The sequence below is a fragment of the Protobothrops mucrosquamatus genome, unplaced genomic scaffold, assembly GCF_001527695.2.
Source record: "Protobothrops mucrosquamatus isolate PMUCROS unplaced genomic scaffold, P.Mucros_1.0 scaffold10, whole genome shotgun sequence".
NCBI lineage: Eukaryota > Metazoa > Chordata > Lepidosauria > Squamata > Viperidae > Protobothrops > Protobothrops mucrosquamatus.
The window spans coordinates 285,583-309,108 of NW_015386397.1; the positions used below are offsets into that span (position 1 = coordinate 285,583).

A 23,526-nucleotide genomic window follows, 5' to 3' on the forward strand; every position below is an offset into this window, starting at 1 on the left:
CTGATCGCGGCCCCTCCTATCAGCAGGACCCGGGGAAAGGAGCGTGGAGGCGGCCCTGCCCATATCGGCGAGGCGAGCGAGCCATGTCAGAGTTCCAGATTTCGGTGGAAGAGCTCAACGACCTGCTGGCCAACGGCAGTGGCTGTTACAGCCTCCCCAGCGCGCACAGCAACGAAGTGGCGCCCCGCATCCACGTGGGCAACGCGTAAGTTTCTTCCCCCCGCCCTCCTCTGTGCATGGGCGGGGGACACCCCACCCGGCTGCAGGTTGTAGGCCGAAGACCGGAGTGGGTAGGAGAACTGGCCGAAGACCGGAGTGGGTAGGAGGTGGCATAACGTGAGGGAGTCTGACTGACTGGGCGGGCGGGCGAGCGAGCGGGCGAGAAAACAGCCAGCTGGCTCGATACTGGAAAGAGTAGGTGAAAAGGTACGCCTCTTCGTGGTCGCCGGGAGTTGGCCTAGTAGTAATGCTGCTAGAAATTTCCAGCCGTCTTCAGTTAACTAAATTTAAGTCCTTCTCCGAATCTTCCCAGCAAGTGTGCTCCAGATATGGGGAAGGGCCCATACGGGACTGGATAACGGGAATCGGAAGCTAACCTATTTGGAGGACACATGACAGTAAAAGCCTGGATTAAATACTTGTACTTAAATACAAGACACACATTCCTTGCCGTATGTGTTTATTTATTCAATTTATATGGCTTCCCACACTGGGTGGCTAAAAATGCTCCCATTCTCCGGTGTTATACAAAGTGGGTCAGGGAAGGGTGGGGCTGAGCTTAAAATTTGGTACTGCCTGATTTGGAAGCTCACTTCATGTCACTCTTCCCAAGCATGCTGTCCTTCATCTATGGTTGGGTTATAACTTCAGAATTGCTATCTGGAGAGGACCAAGTTATGGGAACATGTTCTGTACAATGCTTTTGGGGTCTAAATATATGAAATCACTTTATGCAGAATTAACCTGTGGTCCAAATACCTAAATCCCTGGCAAAAATTATTTGAACTTTTTTCCATCACTTATTGTGATGTTAGTTGGGAATGCCAGGATGGGGAGAATAAGAGATACTAGATGATACCACATTTATGGTTACATCATCATGCAAATGTCACAATTTTTGTATTATCTGTACATAATTACATCATTTGGTAATATTTTTTTCACACATTCATTTTGATATCTTGGCTTGTAACAGGCACTCCTGGGTAGCAGTGAATGTATCTGGAAGGTAACCGTGTGCCCTATCCAGCTGTGGTCATGCCATGTGGAATGAATACTCTGTTGCTGTATATCTACATCTATATATTCTCTGCTTATTTAAGAACTAGATAGACCCACTGGACTGAAAATAGAGAAACATTTTCTGTCAAATATGAAGGCACATTTTCTACCAGGAGAGAAAATTCTCCACATCTAAAATGCATAACTCATATTCATAGGTCTTGAGCTAGACATCAAACAATTAACCATCTAATTTAATTTTCTATAAAGTCAAATCCTATAATTAGATTTTAGGGTGGGGTGTTTTTTTTTTTTTTGCTTGAGCACAGGATGGCTTAAAACACATTTATTTTTCAGGTTGCAAAATCTAAAAGCGCATTTTATTAGGAAGCAATGTTAAATGGGCAAAGTTCTACTGGGTAGAGCTTGACTCCTAGTGAGAACACAAACATAGCCAGAGAATTTTCATGGCAATGTTGCAGAAGTAATTGCTGTTACCATATTTTGAGGATTTTTAAAAATCTCAGGCCAGCCTGTAGGCATGGAATTTCCTAAGGGTTTTCTATCCAAAGATGAACCCGGTCTGACTGGTGTTTTTTTTTAAATCAATCAGCCAGGGCAAATTCATTACTGCTATCTGGATTAGGTTAAATTGACTTTACTTTTGCTATCTATGTTCCATTAACTTTGTACAAGTCTATATATAGAAAAATAAAGTTTGTGAGACACATTAATGGTATCTGTTTAAACAATAGTCAGTGATAACCCCCAATGTTTCTGTAACTAATGCAGTGGAAACTTGGGAATCGTTTAAGAAATGTATTGGAGGACTTGTGGCCTTCCAAATTTTTTTGAACTTCAACTCCCAGCAGTTCAACAAGCATAGCCAAAGGGGTGACTGGAAGGGCAATAATTTGAGAAAACCATAGACTTATTCCTAGGCTACAACTTGGCTGCCAGAGGAATCAGTGATGCTTTCCTTTAAAGTGAAGGTTTTTTTCCCCTCTAAAGCAGCTTTTTATCTCTAAAGCAGCTTTCTCCAAATGTATTGGACTACATTTCTCTTCAGTCCTAGCTTATATAACCAAGGCTAATGAAAATGTCTTCAAAAACTGTGTCAGACTGGGTTTGCCTAATTTATCCTGCCCCACAATGTTTGTTTCTCTTGGGTTAGTTATTCTCAGTAGTGGTGGTTGTTAATTGTAGTATATTAAAGGTAAGTATTGTTATGTACACAGATCCTAACAAAATAATGTAGTAGAAAAAACAATACTGTAATAAAAAGAAATGTAACATCCATAAACAATATGACCTCCCAAAAAATTAAGTTGAACTAAAACTAATACCACCATTAAAAAATGTTGCATGCTTTATTGCAGGTTTGCTATTGATCTGTCTAAAAAGGTCTGCTTTTCTTGGGGTGGCAGTAGCTTTCATTCTCTAAATCAGTGTTTCTCAACCTTGGCAACTTTAAGATGTGTGAACTTCAACTCCCAGAATTCTCCAGTAGCCGATAGCAAAGCTGGCTGGGGAATTCTGGGGGTTGAAGTCCACACATCTTAAAATTGCCAAGGTTGAGAAACACTCCTCTAAATCAAGTGTGACTAACTTGTAGTCTGTGGACCACCTGTGGTCCTGGAAACTAGTAATGCAATCTCACAAGATAATAAATATAAAAAAAATTAAAAGAAGTTGGCTCTTTATATATATTAACTATATTATACATATTTTATATATGGCTCTTTATTCTTCAGGCAAGCCAAAAGATTGGACACCGTTGCTTTAAATGAGGAAGCTTGATCCTGAGTCTGCTACAAGCAAAACATTTGCTTATTTGTCCTGTGTGTTATAGTCTGTCAAAGGTTCTCCATGAAGTCATCTACAGTGACAAGATGAAAGCAGATTAGCTGTTTTTCTGTGGCAAAAAGTTTGTTCCAGAAGTCCAGTTTTTATAATTGGCTGCATGTTAAAAAAAAAAAAGTATGCCATATGTCACCTTCCAGAAAAAAGTGTTAACAGTCTCTTCTGTCACTTCCAATTTGTTCTACCTCATGCTAATGCCCCTGTTGACCAGGCCTAGTTATAGGTGTGGAGAAAAACAGTAAAAATTCCCTTGATACTAATTTTGACTCCTGGTAATTATATCAACAATATCTGTGAAGTTTCCTTGGCAACAGTATGGAAATAGTTTGTCTTTGCCTTTGCCTTTTTGCAAAATTCTTTTTTTTTACTTCCCATTTTATCTATAAGTTCTGGTGGTCTCTTATTTAAGCATTAACCAGGTTCAGCTGTTGTTACTTTTATGAGGTCAGTCAAGAATGCCTAAGTATTGCCACCTGTGGTGATATTTTTGCTACAGCTTTAGTTAAAATGGTCTGGGTTCCTTATTCAAAAGCTAAGTTGTGCAAACATTTAGGCCTTTATCTCTTCTTAATTAAATTCTCCAGAATCTTGGTTATGATTTTTTCATCATTTCTTACCTCATCCTCCTAAGTGAAAAGCCAGGAATTAAACTTGGGAATTTCTATAGAAGCTGTGGTTTCTCTGTGAAAACAAATGTTGAGCAAGAGGGCTGGCATATTGTGATTTTGCTAATGTGTTTGTATTTTGTCTGGCTTTTAAGAAGTCCTCATAATTATCTTCTGTCTTTGTATTATTAAAACTCCCCTCTCTGTTTGTTTGCAACCTTCAGTTGGGGGAAATTGGAAAGTATAGGGCAACAATTACTGAACCAAGTTAACTCCAATGGGGTAACTTAAAGAATGCTGAGACCTATGACTTCTGTGGGAATGAAATTTGGGGAAGTTGTGGCTACTTCTGCATTACTGCTCCTTCCTATTACATTTCCCAGAAATCCATAGGTTGTGTGACACAAGGGAATATGGGAATACCATATCCCTACTCTCATTCCTTTTTGTCTCTGGCTGCTATATGCAGTTGGCTGGTGGAAAAGAATCAAGACTGAAATTTGAAATCCCTCAATGGCAGTGAGTGGAAAGGGAAGGACAAGGCAGCAATTTAGCTGCTGACTAGCAAGGTAGGGCTGGATGGGGGATGGGGTCACTTGACAGATCAAACCTTTGGATGGAAGGGGAACTTGGGGACAGGCTGAAATCAGGAGTGGGGTGGAGTTTTCCTCATACTGGTAGTCCATGGTTCCCTTTATTCCCCTCCTAGCAAAGTGACAAGCAGTTCCATTGGTCAGTGATTTCAGAGCAAAGCCAATTGGAAAGCTGGCAGAAACTTGAAAGTTGTTCCACTTCAGCAATTGGCTTGCAGTAAGGCCCAATGGGTAGACAGGAATAGGCTGCTTGGAACAGAGGCTGAAATCTGAAATCCTTTAAAGTGGTGGTGAGGAAAGGAGGAGGAAAAATGATTTCCACTGCTTCCTGCCAGCTTCCCACAAGTAACATCAGTGGGGAAGCTGGTAGGAAGTTAGAAGTTACTCTTACTCCCACTACTTTTTTGCCCACCTTGTAATCATTTTGTTTAGGTAAGGAAATCTTTCTGAAAGATGGTCCAACAAAATTGTTCTCCATTTTCTCTGTGCATGATAATATGGATCGCTGCCAATAAGAACAAATCATTATTCAGTCTTTATGTCAGCCATCCAGTCTTACTTTTACCCTTCCACTCTACCTATAATTTTCAGTTTTTACTTGTCACCAGTCAATCTTATTTTTAAGGCCATAGAGCATACTGATCCAGATGTGTTACGACAGCAACTCCCTAGCCAAAATGGCCAAATGTTACATATTCTAGGACTTGCTATCCCAACTTACTGAGACAGTTTGTGAAAACTGATGCAATGTTTTTTTCCCCTAAAGAATTGTTGTACTTTGTAAACATGGAGGTTTCCCAAGCCTATTGATGTATTTTTGCACAGATGTTATTGTTTGCCGTTATAATCGATAGGTAGTACGAGATGATTGAAAAGTAGTTTGATTCCCCATTGAAACTGGTAGGGGACTGGTAACCACAGATTTAATTATAATATTCTAAAGTAGTTCTATATCAGCTGTCCAGAAAAGTTAAGTTACTTAGATATAGCATATAAACAGAATACTTTATTATTTATAGACCATATCATATTTGCAGTGCTTCAAAAGTCAGACTATTTAAAAATATGGGTGGATTTTTGAACAGTCAAGATAAGCATAGTCTTTTATCTCAAACATTTGTAGTGTTGTTTGTAAAGCAAATCTCTACATGATTCCTCAAAAGTAAGTTCAAATGACACTTGCTATGGTAGTCAGTCTGTATATAATTAAAAATACAAAATTGACTTTGTGTTTTAAAATCGGCCCTACTATGTGCCTTTAATAGCAACTGACACAAATATATTTCTTTGGCATGTAAGTAAGTGGTAGGAAAACATATGGTTGCTACATTTCTGTATGTCAGGCTGTTGTTCAAGGCATGGGGCCAAAATCAGAGAGAAAGAAGAGCCTAAATTACTCATGATACCTTTGAAAAATAAGTATTTTAGACAGTAAGTTTAGCTTTAGTTGTACAATAAATAGTGTCTAAACAGGTACTCCTTGACTCATAGCCATAATGGAACCTGCCCATATTGTCACAAGTTGTGATGATTGTTACATGAAACAACCACGTGATCATCTCATCCCTTCCCCTGTTCTTCCTGATGTGATTGTTAAGCAACCTCTCAGGTCATCAAGCAAAGCCTTAAGAGTATGAGTTGCCTTGGGAAACCTCTCTCAGGACCAGACCCACTTATTTCAGGCTTCCCACGGCCTTCTCCATTCCCCAAGATTCCCTCCCCTCCGCTTCCCACCCCTCAAGGTCCCTAGAGACCTTGGGTCTGCGTCCTTCCCCAGGACTGCATAGGCCTTGGTTCTGCTTCCTACCCTGCTGGGTCCCACACCTTCCTCCCCATCTCCCGCCACCTGTGCGCTTTTCAAAGATCTCCATAGTTCCGGACTTTACATTGGGGTAGCCAGGCATGCTGTCCCATCCCACAGCATCCCTGGCCATGTGGCTGTATCCCAGAAACAGCTGCCATTTTTTTTTGAACAACTGCAAGGAACTGTGGTTGTTCTGAAAAGACAGCCATTTCTGGAACACAGTTGTGCGGCAATTTTGCTTCCTTACCATGGTCTGTGCGATGCAGTGGAATGGTGGGAGAGGTAGTGGCAATGTTCCTTTGGTTGGTCAGAAGGGCAAATGATCATGAGATTGCTGTAGAGGCCATAACATTGAAACCGGGTTGTAAGTAGCTTTTGTGGGTAACCATAACTTTGATTGCTAAGTGATCAGTTGTAAGTTGAGGATTAGCTGTAATTTAGTGCTTAATAATTTAGATATGAACAACCCTAATTGCTAGCTATGCAGATTGAGATTTATGAGAACATTGTATCAAAATATCTTGTGGCAATTAGGTCTGAAACTCTATGCTAGTTTACAATATTTTGGATTCACAGTTTCTGGAGGCAGGTTGTTCTACTGATTAATTGTTCTAACTGTCAGGAAATTTCTCCTTAGTTCTAGGTTGCTTCTCTCTTTGGTTAGTTTCCACCCGTTGCTTCTTGTCCTGCCTTCAAGAATAGCTTGACTCCCTCTTCTTTGTGGCAACCCCTGAGATATTGGAACACTGCTATCATGTCCCCCCTCGTCCTTCTCTTCATTAGACTAGACATATCCAATTCCAGCAGCCGTTCCTTATATGCTTTAGCCTCCAGTCCCCTAATCATCTTGTTGCTCTTCTTTGTACTCTTTCTAGAGTCTCAACAGCTTTTTTACATCATGGTGACCAAAACTGGATGCAGTATTCCAAGTGTGGCCTTACCAAGGCATTGTAAAGTGGTATTAACACTTCACATGATCTTGATTTTATCCTCTGTTAATGCAGCCTAGCACTGTGTTGGCTTTTTTGGCAGCTGCAGTACACTGCTGGCTCATATTTAGGTGATTGTCCACTCGGACTCCGAGATCCTTCTCACAGTTACTACTATTGAGCAAGGTACCACCTATACTGTATCTGTGCATTTGGTTTTTCTTGCCTAAATGTAGAACCTTTTTTCACCATTGAAGTTCATTTTATTAGATAGCACCCAATGTTTAAGTCTGTCAAGATCCTTCTGTATCTTAAGCCTATCTTCTGGAGTGTTGGCTATTCCTGCCAGCTTGGTGTCGTCTGCAAATTTGATGAGTTCCCCATCTATCCCCTCATCCAAATCATTGATGAAGATGTTGAAGAGCACTGGGCCCAGAACAGAGCCTTGGGGCACCCCACTACACACTTCCCTCCATGTAGATGCAGTTCCATTCAGGACCACATGCTGAGTACAGCCGGTCAGCCAGCTACTAATTCATTTGGTGGTGATGCTGTCTAGCCCACCTTTTTCTATCTTATCAAGTAATAGGTTGTGATCTACTTTATCAAATGCCTTACTGAAGTCCAAGTAAATTATATCCACAGAATTCCTCCGGTCCACTAATTTTGCCACTTGGTCAAAGAATGCAATAAGATTTGTCTGGCATGATCTGTTTTTGACAAACCTATGTTGGCTTTTGGTAATGACTTTGTTTTCCTGTAGATGTTCGCTGATTCATTGTTTGATTATTTTTTCTAGAATCTTCCCAGGTATTGAGGTCAGGCTGATAGATCTGTAGTTTCCTGGATCCATTTTTTCTTCCTTTTTTTGAAGATGGGAACTACATCAGCTTTTTTCCAGTCCTCTGGTAGTTCCCCAGTGCTCCAGGACCTTTGAACGATATAGTTCAGTGGTTCTGAGATCACATCCGCCAGTTCCTTCAGAACCTTGGGGTGTAATCCATCTGGTCCTGGTGATTTGAACTCATCTAGGGTGGATAAGTGCTCACTTACCATTTTCTTGCCTATCTTAACTTGTGTTCTAACCTGTTTTTTACAGTACTGTTTTTGATAGGTTGGACTGTTGTTTCCCTTTGTGTAAAGACAGATGAAAAAACAAGTTAAATAGTTCTGCTTTCTCCCTGTTGCTTGTCACCTTCTTACCACTTTCTCCCACTAATGGACCAATCATTTCTTTAACTTTTTTTCTTGTTTTTTTACATGTTGAAAGAAGTTCTTTTTTGTTATTTTTGACTTTTGTCGCAGTCCTTAATTCATTTTGAGCCTTAGCTTTCCTCACTTCGTCTTTGCAGGCTCGGGCTATTTGCTGATATTCTGCCTTAGTTATGTGCCTCTCTTTCCAGTTTTTATACTTGTCCTTTTTATCTTTCAATTTATCAGAGAGTTCTTTATGCAGCCATGCTGGTTTCTTTTGAGAGCTGTTATTTTTCTTCTTTTGGAATTGTGCTAGATTGGCTTTTATAATCTCACTTTTCAAAATTTTCCAAACTTCTTGAATTGTTTTCCCCTTGAGGATTCTCATCCATGGAATCCTTCCCAAGCTCTCTCTAAATTTATTGAAATTAGGTCTCTTAAAGTCCAAGACTCTAGTTTGACTGTGTTCTATTGCTTGTGCTTGCATAATGTTGAATTCCAATATTGCATGATCATCCCCTCCTCCAAGGTTCCTGTGGCTTCAACACCTTCTATCATTTCATCTCTGTTAGTGAGAATTAGGTCCAATATGGCCAATCCCCTAGTTACCTTCTCTACTTTTTGGCAGACAAAGTTATCTGCTAGGTTTGTCAGGAATATGTTTGATCTTCCACTTGGTGCAGAGTTTGTCTCCCAGTTGATGTCAGGGTAATTAAAGTCCCCCATTACTTATAGGATTGCAGAAGGCTAAACTATCAAATCCCTGATTCAGTATACTGATATAGCCACTGCTATTCATGACTAGGCCTGCAAGCATAGCTATGACCTGCCTCTGTTTTAGGCAGCATGCCCTTTCTGGCTAAGAATGTCCAGACTTTGAAATTAGTGGCTTTTGACCCAACTAATTTTGAAAACTCAATCTGATGCAGTGCCTGATGGAATTTTAATATTGGGGGACTCTTCATTTACAACTAAAATTTGTCCTTGCAATAGCATCATGCTTTAGTTCAGTCAACATGTCAAGACATGGTTGGCACAAATTAAGACTCAATGTCTGGATCATAGTTTGACTCTCCAAATACATAGAGGTCTTGCATTTTTTAGAGCTACTTGCCTATTGTCATATTCACCTTACTTTGCATTTCTATTTTTTTCAGTGCAAAGATTTGTGTAGCCAGTTTGTTAGTCAGTCCAGGGAACTTCCCAGTTAGTACAAATCAAGCCATTGCCCCACACTATATTTTAACATAAATACACACTCTGCTTTTGATCAGTTCTTTTGAGGCTGCCATGATCATTTGTATTTGATACACTGTGTACATCTGTAGCTAGCAATTTGCCCATCCAATTCCCTCAAGGAAATTGAACAAACTACTGCCCATACAGACTTCTTTTGGAAGTCCTCTTTTCTCTGGCTTGCCTCAGCAGGTGGAAGCACCTAATTAACTGTGGCTGGATATAAAAAGCTGAGTAGCGTTGAAGCAGATTTGTACTTGGGAGTGGGACCACCAGGAGATGTCAGAATTGTAAGCTGGACATAGCATTCTGTGAAAAGACAAGGGGAAATTATTTTGATTCTGTGCTAAAAAGCCACAGGGCTAAATCTATGAAATCAATTCATTTGAAGTTTACCTTTTCTCTAGGGCTGGTAAATCTCAGCAGTTGTAGCACCCATTTACCTACGTCTTTTCGACTGAAAAAAGAAAAAAAAAATAACAGGTCACCAAAGGTGGTATCTGAAAAAGACGTTGTTTAATATAAATTCCTTACATACAGAGTTGCTGAATTAGTAGAGGGTCAGTTAGGAATTTTAATACATTTAACATTAAAAGTGAAACTTCACTGAATTTGAAGCATAGAAAGGGGAACTGTGGTTCCTGCAGAAAAAGAGGTAAATAACGTAAGGAGGTGCTGAAATTAAAACTGAATCAAATTTAATCTTAAGAGATCTTGATCTGCTTCTGGGCATGGCCCTCCTCTTTCTCTGCATAATTCACACTTTTTCCATGATATATAACAACCCTTTAAAATCGAAATAAACCGCATTTAATGTTCCACCTCTTCCAATACTTTTGCAGCATCCATTGTTTCCAATGAAAATGAGAATGTTTGGTAAAGCACAGATTTTTAAGCAGTATCACTCTAAATATAGGGCAGCAGAGCAGTTTCTCTTTAGTAAATCAACCTTCCATATAAAATGTATAAGGATGTAAAATTAATTAGGCAGCTACTGGTGTAAGACAAATTTATTTTTATTGCAGCTGTTATGCCCATTGCATATTGTAATGCTAAAACTATTGCTTTTTTATAATAAAAGTCCCACTGGATCCCACTGAAAATGCTAATTCTTTATTGCTACCTAGTAGTAAGATAGATTTTAGAAGCCCATATATATAGTAGCCCACTTAGAATAAGATCAGTACAAGAAAGAAAACATGGAATCAATTTGTGATGGCTGAAATAATTGTGCTGATTACAGATATATAAAATTTCCATATGATTTTCCTTGGTAGGAGCCAGACTATGTTAGTTTATTAGGATGTGAGCCAGGAAGTCCAACTTGTTACTTTTTAAATAAGGCAGAGTTAGAAGCTATGGTTTATTTTTATCTGCAAAGAAACAAGCCAGAAACCTTGCCTTGCACTTCAGAACAAAAAAATAATGAATGCATGTCAGCAAATGAATATTGTTCCTAATAATATCATTTACCTTGAGTAGTTGGAACCTGCAAAATTTATATTTATTCTTTCAATAGTCAATAAATCTTACAGCAGTGGTTCTCAACCTGTGGGTCGGGACCCCATTTGGGGTCGATTGACCATTTCATGGGGGTCGCCAAGCAAGGCTGTCCGCCATTTTTTTTTGTCCGCCATTTTTTTTGTCCACCGTTTTTTTCCCCTTTTCCAGCGGGTGCTTTACCTCCCTTGGGCTGGGCCAGCTGGTGGTCGGCCTGCTCCGTCTCTGCCGCTTGCCAGCTACGCCTCGACCGGCGCAGGGGGCGGAACCACGCATGCGCGGTGCTCCCGGGCAGGGAAAGTCCTCGACTTATGATCGGTTGGGTAGTCCTCAACTTATGACCGGTTTAGTCCTCGACTTACGACCGGTTTAGTCCTCGACTTACGACCGGTTTAGTCCTCGACTTACGACCGGTTGGGGTCGCGGCATTAAAAAGGTTGAGAACCACTGTCTTACAGGTTTATAAATTTGAACAAATTCCATAAAAACATAGAGAATCTCAGAATGTTTTGTCCATATATCAATTTCCATATGACAGAGATTAATTAAATATGGCTAGCATTTATTGAAATATTAATGTAGTAATGTTTACATGTATATCCATTAGCCTATGCCAGTGATGGCGAACCTTTTAGAGACCGAGTGCCCAAACTGCAACCCAAAACCCACTTATTTATCGCTGGGTGCCAGGTGGGCGTGGCCCACTGGATGGGCATGGCTGTGGTGGTCATGGCAGATTGGGTGGGTGTGACCAAGGTGGGGGTGATCTCATTGTTGCTTGTGAGAAGGGACACCTGTGGGGGCCAGGCAGGGTTGGGGGAGATCCAGGGGATCTCTGGCAGGTGGGGCGGTGGGCAGGAGGCTCGTCCTGCGGGGAGAGGCGAGGCAAGGTGAGGCAGGGCAGGGGTGCCATTGTCACAGGGCAAGGTGAGGCAGGGGCCGGGGCAGCTACTGCCTGACACCATCGGCCCCTGCACACAGAGGCCAGCGAGCCCATGGGTGCCGGGATGCATCCAGCCATTTGGGACCTCGGCGAGTTAGCTGAAGAGGGACGGTTGCCATCTCCGGGGCATGGTGTGCGTGCCCACAGAGGGGGTTCTGAGTGCCGCCTCTGGCACACGTGCCATAGGTTCGCCACCACTGGCCTATGCCCTTTTTCTTTATTTTTTTTTATTTTCCTTTTTTTATAACTTTGTGTATTATTTACTTTTTCAGGGTTTCTTGTATTAAAGCAAAACATAAAATAAATATAAAAAGTCACAGGAAAAAAAACCATTAATGATATCTGAAGAATTCTGATTTGCTGCTAAATCCAAATATACTGTCTCCCAATGTCTCATATTATACTAACCACTGTTTTGTTTAGACGGCTTATAAATATGGATATATAATGGAGTAGTCTCTATGTAAATGTCTATTCATATCAGTTCAACTATAATGTTAGCAAGAAGAAACTCCTTGTCTATAGTATATAGTAGCAGTCTTCCAAGCAAGATATCTTTCACATATGTTGGCTAGGACTTGTGAAAAGGATTTGTCCAACAGATTGCGCACCAGTTTGGAAAAGAGTTTGTTAAAAAATAAGTGATTTTTTAAAAAAAAAATTAAATAATTTTTATTGAATACAAAAGAAAAAAAAGAGATTAAAAACATTGAACATGGTTCATCGTCTTTGACATACATCTGTCTTGTCAGTCCATACTATACATTTAAATATATATGATATATCTATATACAGCTGTACATTCCTAATATCTACCTCTACTTATATATCTTCTGTTGACCCCATTCTTTTTTCCCTCCATTCATAGAATTTATTCCAGATTCGATAAAATTCTGTTTCTTCCTGATTTTTTAGTTTTTTAGTTATCTTGTCTAGTTCTGCGCAATACATAATTTTCTTTATTAGTGCTTCCCCACTCGGTGCTTCCATTGCTTTCCATTTTTGAGCAAATAGAAGCCTTGCCGCCATTATCACGTGGATGATTAGATATGTGTCACCTTTATTTACGTTTTTTCCTAATATTCCTAATAATAATGTCTCAGGTTTATATTGGATGCTTTGCCTAGTCATTTCTGTTACCCATTCCCAGACCATCAGCCAGTACACCTGTGCTTCTCTACATGTCCACCATACATGAAAAAATGTATCCTTTTCTTTTTTGCACTTCCAGCAAAAGTTTAAGTCACCATCTGTTCCTTTTGTGAATTTCAGTGAACATTGTTATAGATCAGTGGTGGCGAACCTATGGCACGGGTGCCAGAGGCGGCATTCAGAGCCCTCTCTGTGGGCACGCGTGCTGTTGCCCCAGTCCTAGGCCTTAAGCTGGGTTTTATAAAACCTTTTCACTTTAGGCCTCCGCCACCGTGTACAAAAAAAAAAAGGTTTAATCAATCAGTCAATTTCAACTTCTCGCGGGAAAAAAAAGATCTTGCAAAGTTGGAATTGATTGAACATTTTAGTCCCACCCAGTCTTCTGTTATCACTGCAGCCACGCCCACCCAATGGGCCACACCCGCCTGGCACCCGACGATGCATAAGTGGATTTTGGATTGCAGTTTGGGCACTCGGTCTCTAAAAGGTTCGCCATCACTGTTATAGATTAAGAATATAGAATAAGAATAATTTTTGTCTTTATGAATATAAGTCTTCTAGTACCTGCCTTATATAATGGGTACATCATCCACATCTTACCTGACTTGTTCTAAGTGTATTGAACTTTAATTTCCATATTGTAATTCTCAACCAATATAGTGAACTACCATTCTGGCTGAGGGTTATAAGAAATAAAATCTGGAATATCTACAGGATTGCCCATTTGATGATTTAATAATGAAAACATTTTTTTAAGGAAAGAGAAATAACATAACCACAAAAAAAGCCCATGTGGAAGTTTAGTGTCCATGTTATCAGTGGTATGCTGAAGTAGGAAACAAATTATTTTTACTGTTAGCTTGGGAAAAGAATCTTGCTAGATAGTGCAGATGCTGAGATAGTGAGAAGAGGAAATCTTGGGAACGGTTGCTATGACAACAGGTTGAAGTGCTAGGCTCACAAGCGTTGCAGGCTGTGGGAAGTGTTTAGCTGAATCCAGATAGTAGGGGAACCTTCTATAAAGAGAAATGGCCAAAGCAAAATGTACTTGATCTTCAGTTCTTACAGTCATTAGAGGGAAACCAGGTACTGTACTTCTGAACTTCAGCTCCCTGCTGCTTGGCCAACAGTGCCAGTGATGGTAGGTTTGCTGGAAATTGTGGGTTCAGCAATGTTTAGAAGGCCTCAGGATTCTCTATTCTGTTGTGGCTTCTGAGAGCTACATGGCTATGTAGTTTAAATGAACGTTTGAATTTAAACCTGTAGGTTTTCAGTAATGCAGATAATAATTATGATAACTTCGACAAGTGAGGAGGTTATCTCCAAGACTGAGATTATCATCAGCCATTATGAGGTTTGTGGATATTTTTTTTTTATTACAGCAGCTGCACAAGAATTCAAAGACAGCCTACATAAAGGATCCTAGATGGCTTTCTTACAATCATTGTTAGGCTTACTTTAGCAAAACTGCTACATCCTGCTCCTTCTTGCTAGTGGCCGGAAATGGTAGAATCTGGTGAATTCCTGGAAGCCCATAAGCAAAGTTTTGTTTTCTATCTGAAAATAAAATTGGTGGAAGAAGGGAGAATCATCATGTCTTCTTCCCAGAGCTTTGTTGAAGAAGAGCAAAGTAAAACATTATATATAGTATGTACACCCGAGCCTAGGCTTTGGCACCAACACTTTAGCTGGCTGTGCTTGGGACAGAGAACAGATATAGTGAAGGATAGGAGTTATTTTTATGAAGTTATTTTCAGTGTAAAAGTAGCTATCCAGATTGTGTTGCACTCTAGTTTCCATCAGCCTCAACCAGCCATTATCACACATGTAGTTAACTAGACTTGTAATCCAACCTGCTTTAGAATGCTTTGTTTCAGTCTTATTAACTGGTATATGCTGTTAACACTTACATTTATTTTCTAAACATTCTGTTCTGATCATTTCAATAATCTTGCTAATTTCTTGCTTCCTGCAAAATGGTCATTTTCTAACCAGTCAAATCAAAAGATTTCTGTTATTTTAATTTGTGGGAGTCAGTCTTATTTTCGCAGTAGTCTTCTGCAGAGAATAGCATTGATTTGAGGCGTAGAGTAAATAGTTCACTTAATTTATATGATTTGGCCACCCATCTCATATAGGTGACTCTAGGTAGTGTACAAAGATTAAAAGCACAAAAAGCATGAACTAAACACACTGACACCACTCATTGCACTGCAGAAATCACAACACCTGCTGTTGACAAGTCTTGCTAAGCAAAACTCCATATTTAGAGCAGGCAAGAATCTACATCTTCCCTTGAGGAAAGGCAGCAGGCAGAGGCATCTGTCATATTCTCCTTCTCATGAGTTCCTAATCCTAAATTTTAGCATTCATAGGTAGGCTGCTTGGTGTCTTAAATAGTTAATGGAAAGTAAATTGTGACGTGGAGTGATTTTGGAACTATCAAACCTCCATTCCAGCCATTGCTCTGGATTGATGTTGAATGGGGCTGTGGTATGAGGAGGTATAAGCCAGTTGAATTCCACCACCATGTTGTATTTGCCACTAAAGCCCTATACAGCTGGAACTTGAGTATTTAATGGAATGTCCAGCCTCATATTCATTTGCTGAACCACAAATGCCATGGCTATAAGCAGGAGTTGGTTCCTAGTCATCAGACCTGGGATTTCTGTTTTTTTTTCAGCACCAGGTGAAAGCATATTTACCCAGAATAAGCCTTCCTCTCTTGCTCACACACACTTCTCCCCAAAAGCCTTCCCTATCTTTCTCACACACTTCTCCCCAAAAGCCTTCCGTCTTTCTTACACACTTCTCCCCAAAAGCCTTCCTCCCCTCTCTTTCTCCTCACTGCTTCTGACTTTTTCTCTGGTGTCTTTTTTTTCTCTCCCTCTGCCGCCAAACTGCCTCCTTTTATATCCTCTCCTGTCTCTGCCCTCCTCTCCTTTCTCTTCTGGGTGTGCCAGAAATGTCGATCCTGGAGCTTTTCTCTCACCCCAGCAGTCCTGCAGCTCTTGTTGACTCTCTCATGGCAAGTCCTGTGCTGCACTGCCTTAGCTTGTTCCCTCCCCCCCCCCCCCCCGTTACACTTGTCTAGGCTAGAAAGAGTCGTGTACCATCTGCCAGGTGCCAATGTACCAAAGGTAGTTCGTGTACCACCAATTGAAAAGCCCTGAGATAGGAAACTATACAAGCAGATTATTGTTGTTTCTTAAATACTAGTGGAAATATTTTGCTGCATTAATTTTTGTCACAAAATTATGACCTCTAGAAGCTTTTAGATTGAAGAATAGGGATATTATTTTAAACAGGTAGTTGTTAACATTGTAATCCTAAACCCAGAGAATTAGTCTTCTTGGAAATGCCTTATTGAATTCATTGAGTTGTAGATTATGGTTTGTTTATAAATGTGGAGATTAAAGGCATGAGTTATAGTTTGAGTTGTAAACTATGAATTGGACAAACTTTAATTTGGCTCAGTACTATCTGAAAAAAAATATCCAGAATTAATCCAGTGTTTTATATTATATTATGTAAGATATAGACCTGTCAACAGCAAAAGAATGTGTTTATGCAAAATACAGTTGAAGGAGAAGAGAAAATCTTTCTGCTGGTTATTTCACCCATAATTGTGTTGCATAATGTTTAAAAGAAAACATAAACATAAAATGAAAGCAGAGGTGACAAAAATGTATGCTATTTATTCATATAGCTATCCAAAATGTGTGCTTGCTATTAGTGGTTAGATAATGGCATGAAGTTAGACAGCAGTGCTGTTTTGTTATAAATCTTACTAGCAAAGTTAATAATTAGAAGGTGTTTCAGGCTTCAGGTTCAGGATTTCATAGCTGTGTACTGCCTGCATTCCCCAGATGCAGCTTTGCTTGTTTGCACCGCCCAGTTTCTGGTATGCTGTGGCCCGGTGCCGGTCCATGGACTGGGGGTTGGAGACCCCTGTACTAGATTATGAACCTGTGTAAATTTTAATTCAGCAAAACTGTTTAGAAAGAGGATAAGTTTTAAAAAAGTATGTTCTTTGTAAGGATTTAAATAAAAAAGAAATAATTGTTCACAGGGGGAAATACTTTCTTGTTCTTAATTCGGCCGTTTATCAGGTGTTAAATAGCTTTCCTGCATCGGAAGCAATGTATTCTTCATGCAGTGTTGGGGACCTTTGCCAAGGCCTATGGGAGAGAGGGAGCTTATAAACACACATGGCTACTAAAAGTATCTCATTTCAGCTCATTCCTTTAATGTTAAGACTTTATGCTGATACAAAATGCCAATATAAATTGCTTTTTAAATATATTTACACTGAAGGGAAGCTAAAAATACAGCATATACATAATTAAAAAGCAAAATAAATTAACAGCCAGGGAGGTGGTTTGAATTGAAGTTAAGACAGCTTGGAGTTACAGAGCTTGGAGCTGCACTTAAAACTACAGGTGGTCATAGTAGAATGGATTTTGGGGATTGTTCAAATAGGGAACTTCATTTTTGCTTTTTTCCCCCCCTTAAATAACATATTTCAAGCCTACACCAGGAATTTTCAAACTTTTAAGGCTGTGGATCCTTCTTAAAAACAAATTCCTGGAGCTGTTAATCAAGAGGCAAACTCTGGCAGTAGATTATTGAATGATATATTTGAGTAAATTTTTACTTTTGCCCTTAGTCTCTCACAAAACCTCACCTGGTCAAGATTACAGTTGATTTTTTCTGAATAAAAAAAATGTTAATTGTTATTTTTTGTGTCACATATGAAACAAATAGAAGCAGATATTTGTTAATGAATTTTGGGCTTGGACAAACTTTTGGGCTTGATGTTTGTAAAAACATTTTAAAAATATTTTGCTAAAAGCCATAAAAGTGGAGAACTCATTTTTCTTAAAACAATATCCTTGTCATATATAAGTGCTTTGTAGCTAACAAATGTCGGCCCTTGGTAAGAAAATTGAGATGCAGCAGGCATAGAATGGAATATACTGAACAGGAATATTTTAGATCATAATACTTTGTTGCCAATTCCATCTTTTCTTTTCTAGATTTCGGAGCTCATTTCTTCCCTCTGAATGTTCTTCTTTATAATACTCTTACAGGTTCATAGCCAAAAACATCATGCGCTTACAACGCCTGAGTATCACTCATGTCCTCAATGCTGCGGAAGGCAAGTCTTTCATGCACGTGAACACAAATGCTGAATTTTATGAAGGAACTGGTATCATCTACCATGGCATCAAGGCCAATGACACCCAGGAGTTCAACCTCAGCCGTTATTTTGAAGAAGCTGCTGACTTCATTGATATGGCATTAGCACAGAAAGATGGTAAGACATCTATGTCCAAATGGCTTTCCATGTAGCATGGCCAAATTGTTTTCTTGCTTAGTGGCTTGGATACAATTTCTTATCTTTGGTCTGGTTCACACTTGGTTTAAATTGTTGCCTGAATTATTTGGTTATCATTTTGTAACAAATTGAGGCAAAGATCTGTGTGCCCATTCATTGTTTTCTTAGTATTTAAAGTATTGCCAGAGTTAATCTCTCCAACTCATTGAGAGATTGCATGGCAGCAAGATGGGAAATAGTAAAGAGAAGAAAATATCTGCATTGGTAATAATTAAATGCTTCCTGCCCCTGCTCTCCTTCTCAACTGGCAGGAAAATTACTTCAGGAGTTGTCATTTAATAATTGACTTGAAGCCTTTATGTATGTGTGTATATACCAGGGGTAGGCAACCTCGGCTCTTTTATGACTCATGGACTTCAACTCCCAGAATTCCTGAGTCAGCTATGCTGACTCAGGAATTCTGGGAGTTGAAGTCCATGAGTCATAAAAGAGCCGAGGTTGCCTACCCCTGGTATATACAGATAGTCCTCAACATACGACCACAATTGAGCCCAATTGAATTGATAAATGGGTTTTGCCCCATTTTGTGACCTTTCTGGCCACAATTGTTAAGTAAATCTGGCTGCCCTGTTGACTTTGCTTCTCAGAAGCCTGCACAAAAATTATCACATAAATCTGGTACACTGGAACCATCATAAATACATGCTGGTTGCCAGGCATATGGATTTTGATCATGTGACTAAGGAGATGTTGCAATGGTTGTAAATATGAAAAATGATCATAAGTGACTTTTTTCAGTGCCATATCTTTGAACAGTCACTAAACGAATGATTATAAGTCAAGGATTATCAGTATACTATCAGTATCTCCTTCCTTTTCTTTTATACCATATAATTCTGCAGTTTCTTAGAACTATCCTATATTTTACAGTTTGACCCCAGTTTCCTCTGTAAGTTCTCTGGCCACCCATTACAAAGGGGTTTTTTTTTAATGTAAATGTTTGATATAGGTGGTCTGGAGGGGTGAAAATATGGAAGATAGACAGATCTCTTAATGTAGAACTCAACAACCTTTTTGATTCAGGGACACATTTTGAATTTTAGCAACACTGAAGAACAAAATTACTCGTATTGGAGACATGCCTGTTCATTAAATGGCCACCACAAGTGGAATGGGCAGCAATAAAACAGCCATTGCCAAAGGTCAAAAGGCCTTGGGGTGCAGTAAAAAAAATGTTTGGGGTATAATGGTCCCTGAGGGCACAACATTGCCAACAACTGTTTAATGTTTTCTTGTCCTGGATTCACTGAACTTTTGCAATCTTTTGGGAGCTAGAGGAGAAGATGGAAGAATCTGTTGAAATGTTAGCGTTTAAGAGAGGAAAAGTGTGGGAGATGTAAATGAGAAATGTGTAAATTATATCCAGTTATCACTGCAGAAAAAGTATCATTTGTCTGCTTACTGATCACTTGCAGTTGGCTGTGAGTTTGAGCTGTTATATAGGGACGACAAAGGGAAAGAAAATACTGTAAATGTCAGACTTTGCATTTTTCCTTAGCTTTTTATGTCTTTTCTCCATCTGAAGTAATTGCTGTGGATTTCTCCATAATAGAATTTTGGGCCTGGAAAAACGGGGATGAGAAAGATGAATGGTAGTCTGGCTTGCACCTATTGTTGGGGTGGATCTGGATTCATTCCCTCTTGTAGAATTGAGCCAAAGTTGCACTGAGATCAGGTATTGCAACCTTTGGTGGGATCTCATGAGGAAATAACATTTCCATGCTCCATCATTAGATGGCTCATGAAGGTATGGGCATGTAAAAATGTGTATTTTTTAAATGGCCCAAATTTTGCTAAACTTTTGTTTGAAGATTTCAAAAGAGATCATGAAAACTCACAAGACTGGCAATATTGTATGATAATTTTGGCCATTTATTTAAATCTAAAAAATACTTGTGTCCTGCAGAAGCTATTAGTGGATGTTGAAGTTGGGTGGTTATCTCTGAACATTGCATCACAGAGATAACACTTGAATAATAGGACAATGCCATCTCAATTGATGCCACCTGACTTTTATTCTCTGAACAGCCAAGGAATTGAATAAGCTGTTTGATGAATAAGCAAGATCCATCTCCCTAAGGCAGTTATTAGGCCTACACTGGGATGATTTTCTTTTGGTAAATCTACTTGACTGTATAGTAGTGGTGTATATGGGACTAAAGCATGCATGATTATATACATACACACATGAACACAATCTGTTTACCACTCTTAGTGCATTGCATATTTGCTTATTCATACACAACCCTGATAAACTTCTCCTGGGCCATTAAAGTGATTAGTTGATATGAAAGGATTTTTGTTAGGCTGAAAAGTTGGGGGAAACCTGGGGTGAAAGTATAACAGTGCTGATACTGGAAAAGAAAATGGTAGGAGAAATTATAGCTTTTCCCCTCTGGGCAAAGTTTTATATTGGAAGGATAGCTACACTTGATGGTAATCAGCATCTTGTTTTGAACCTAAGAGCCAGGAGAGACAAAAAAGAGAAGGCTTATAGAAATAAAAGGAATTGGCTGACTGTGTCATGTGTATGCCTCTAATATTTGCTGTGGGGTAGCCAAAAAGAGCAAAATGGCATTTTTCCATTTTCTATTTTGGCAGAGTTAGGAGAGAACAGAGTTCCAAAGGGAACTGACTCAGAAAATTGCAAGGGCCTGTCCCTAATCGGTTTAGATGGAAAGAGGGGAATTTGGTATCTAGAAATGCATCCTTGCATGAAATGGAAGTCCTTTCTCTGCTCCTTTGGGAATTTGTAGTGCTTTAATCTTAGAATTAAAGCAAAAACAAGAGATGGCAGCTAAATGGGATTTCTGAGATGTTGGGTAGTCAAATAATGTCCAGTAATCTGGAACAGTAAACAGATTTGCTATGTGTTCAGAACAGACTCCAACGGGGTTTCATTATTGGAAATGCTAAAGAGGGGGGAATTCTTTTTCTTCTTCTATCCCAACATGTGTTTATTTCTGGTTCATGTGTTGTACATTTATTACCTTTTTTCTCTTACCTCTGAGAATCGTCCATATTTATTTTCTTTCTAACCTCCTACCTTCCCATCATCCCTTCCTGCTCTATTTTTATATTATATTTTGTTAAAAGGAAAATCCAGGTGGACTATCTGGGCAAGTAAAAACTGTCCTTTCTTAACAGTATTAGAACACATTTCGTATTTGCCTCACAACTTCCATCATCCTGAACTAGTAGCTGATGGCCATGGGGATTGGACTAGAAGACCTCCAAGGTCCCTTCCAACTCTGTTATTCTATTCTATTCTATTCTATTCTATTCTATTCTATTCTATTCTATTCTATTCTATTCTATTCTATTCTATTCTATTCTATTCTATTCATCATGATGGGTGAATATATTGCCAACTAGGATTCAGCACATGTGGAAGATAGTACATTAGTCAAGACTTACATTTTTCTTATGTGAAAAAACAAGTTTAGGTTAGTGCAATAGTGGTAGTGGTTTCTGTGTCATTTTTGCTTTCTGGTTCTCCTCTTCTTCAGTAAAGCCTAAAACAATTAAACAAACAACATATAAATGTTAAGAACTATACTAAGAATGTGTGTATCCACATTGGCACTTACAACTTTATATAAATTCTCAACCCTGTTCATACTGCCTGGGGAATTCTGGATGTTGAAGTCTATCCATCTAAGGCAGGGGTGTCAGCCGGCCCACGGGCCAGTTGCATCATGCAGTGGCCACGCCCACCCCAGCTCCGGCAATGCGAAAAAAGTCATGATACGTCATGACACGTCATGTGATGCAGTGAGTTTGCCACTCGTTATCTAAGGGATGCCTAGGTTGGGGAAGGTTGTTGAAAACAGGGGAAAGTCTATTTGTATCCCGGTAGAGGTAGCACTTTAAAGTGGAGTGACAGCAGGCAAGAGAGAATGGTATATTCTCCTCTTAAAGTCCTCTGTTATTACATTTGCTATTCTCCCCCAGCCTTCCCACCAGCACCCATATCCACATATCTTTACCCTAAAGTTTATATTGTATGCTTATCTCTGTTATGTAGCCAGAATATCTTTGACATAATGTTGTGCTCCCACTTAGCTGTCTGTTATTTTTTTGCCAACTAGGTAGAGTGTTTGTCCACTGCCGTGAAGGCTACAGCCGCTCTCCCACCCTCGTCATCGCTTACCTCATGCTTCGGCAGAACATGGACGTCAAAAGTGCTGTCAGTGCCGTCCGGCAGAAACGGGAGATTGGCCCCAATGATGGCTTCTTGAAGCAGCTGTGCCAGCTCAATGAGAAGCTGGTGATGGAGAGCAAGCTGAAGAAAGCATAGGCGCTACTTAGCCTGTGGCCTCTCTGCACTTCTTGCCAAACACTGTTAATTGCTTTGAGTTGAGAGCTGCCAGGCTGCACAAGCGAGGCAGGAGAAAGCTCAAGTTGCTTTCAGAAAGATTGGGTGGGGTGGTTTCGAGTAGTACCAGAAAACTACTGCAGGATTGTGGCACCCTCAATGTGTATCCCCACCTTGTCCAGCCAGGCACTAGCTCACATATCTTTATTTTGGAATTTGTTGAGTATAGTTTTGTTTGTGTGAGAAAGAGAGGAAGAAAGTTGAAGGGCTTGGTTTCAAAGCACTTTGTGTCATTACTATAACTGTCTTAAATTTCACAGGATATGATTTTGCTGTTGTCCTCATTCCTGCCTCCACCCCCCTTGTAGATTTAATGGAGGGTTTTTTTCTTCACATGTTTAGAAGTAAGGCTGTCCTTGGATGGCAGCCCAGGCCAAAGGTGTGGGATTAGGTTCTAGTCCATATGATGTATTTGCAGGGCGCATTAGGGTTCTATTGATTTCCCCAGAAAGTTTATATAAATAGTCCACACTCTAAAACTATAGACCTCAGGTACCAGGGCAGTGCTAGATTAATTTCTCCAGCTGCTGAATCTTGGAGAGTCTTAAAGCAGGTAGCTCTATTTTGCTGAGCCAGACTTTGCCATTTAGTTCCTATCTATTTCACAATTTTAAGAATGGTAACATTTAAAAATGAAACAAATGATTGAGGTCATCCAGTTTGCACATAAATGTGCAGGTGCACATGCATACATGCAGATGCAGTGG

At 39.7% G+C, this 23,526-nt stretch overlaps 2 protein-coding genes across 2 annotated transcripts in view; one reads left to right on the plus strand and one right to left on the minus strand.

Moving 5' to 3' along the window:
• The window catches only part of LOC107282602 (ras-related protein Rab-18-B-like), a 23,684-nt gene extending 23,498 nt beyond the window's left edge, over positions 1 to 186 (minus strand). The window contains exon 1 of the mRNA XM_015810406.1: positions 123 to 186. The gene's annotated coding sequence lies outside the window, so the exon portion shown is untranslated. The remainder of the gene's footprint in view (positions 1 to 122) is intronic.
• DUSP3 (dual specificity phosphatase 3) lies at positions 59 to 23,009 on the plus strand. The gene is made up of 3 exons (XM_015810407.1): positions 59 to 205; positions 18,134 to 18,360; positions 22,533 to 23,009. The coding sequence occupies exons 1-3, from the start codon at positions 84 to 86 to the stop codon at positions 22,739 to 22,741; spliced, it is 558 nt and encodes a 185-aa protein (XP_015665893.1). The 5' UTR covers positions 59 to 83; the 3' UTR covers positions 22,742 to 23,009.
• The last annotated feature ends 517 nt before the right edge of the window (positions 23,010 to 23,526 follow it).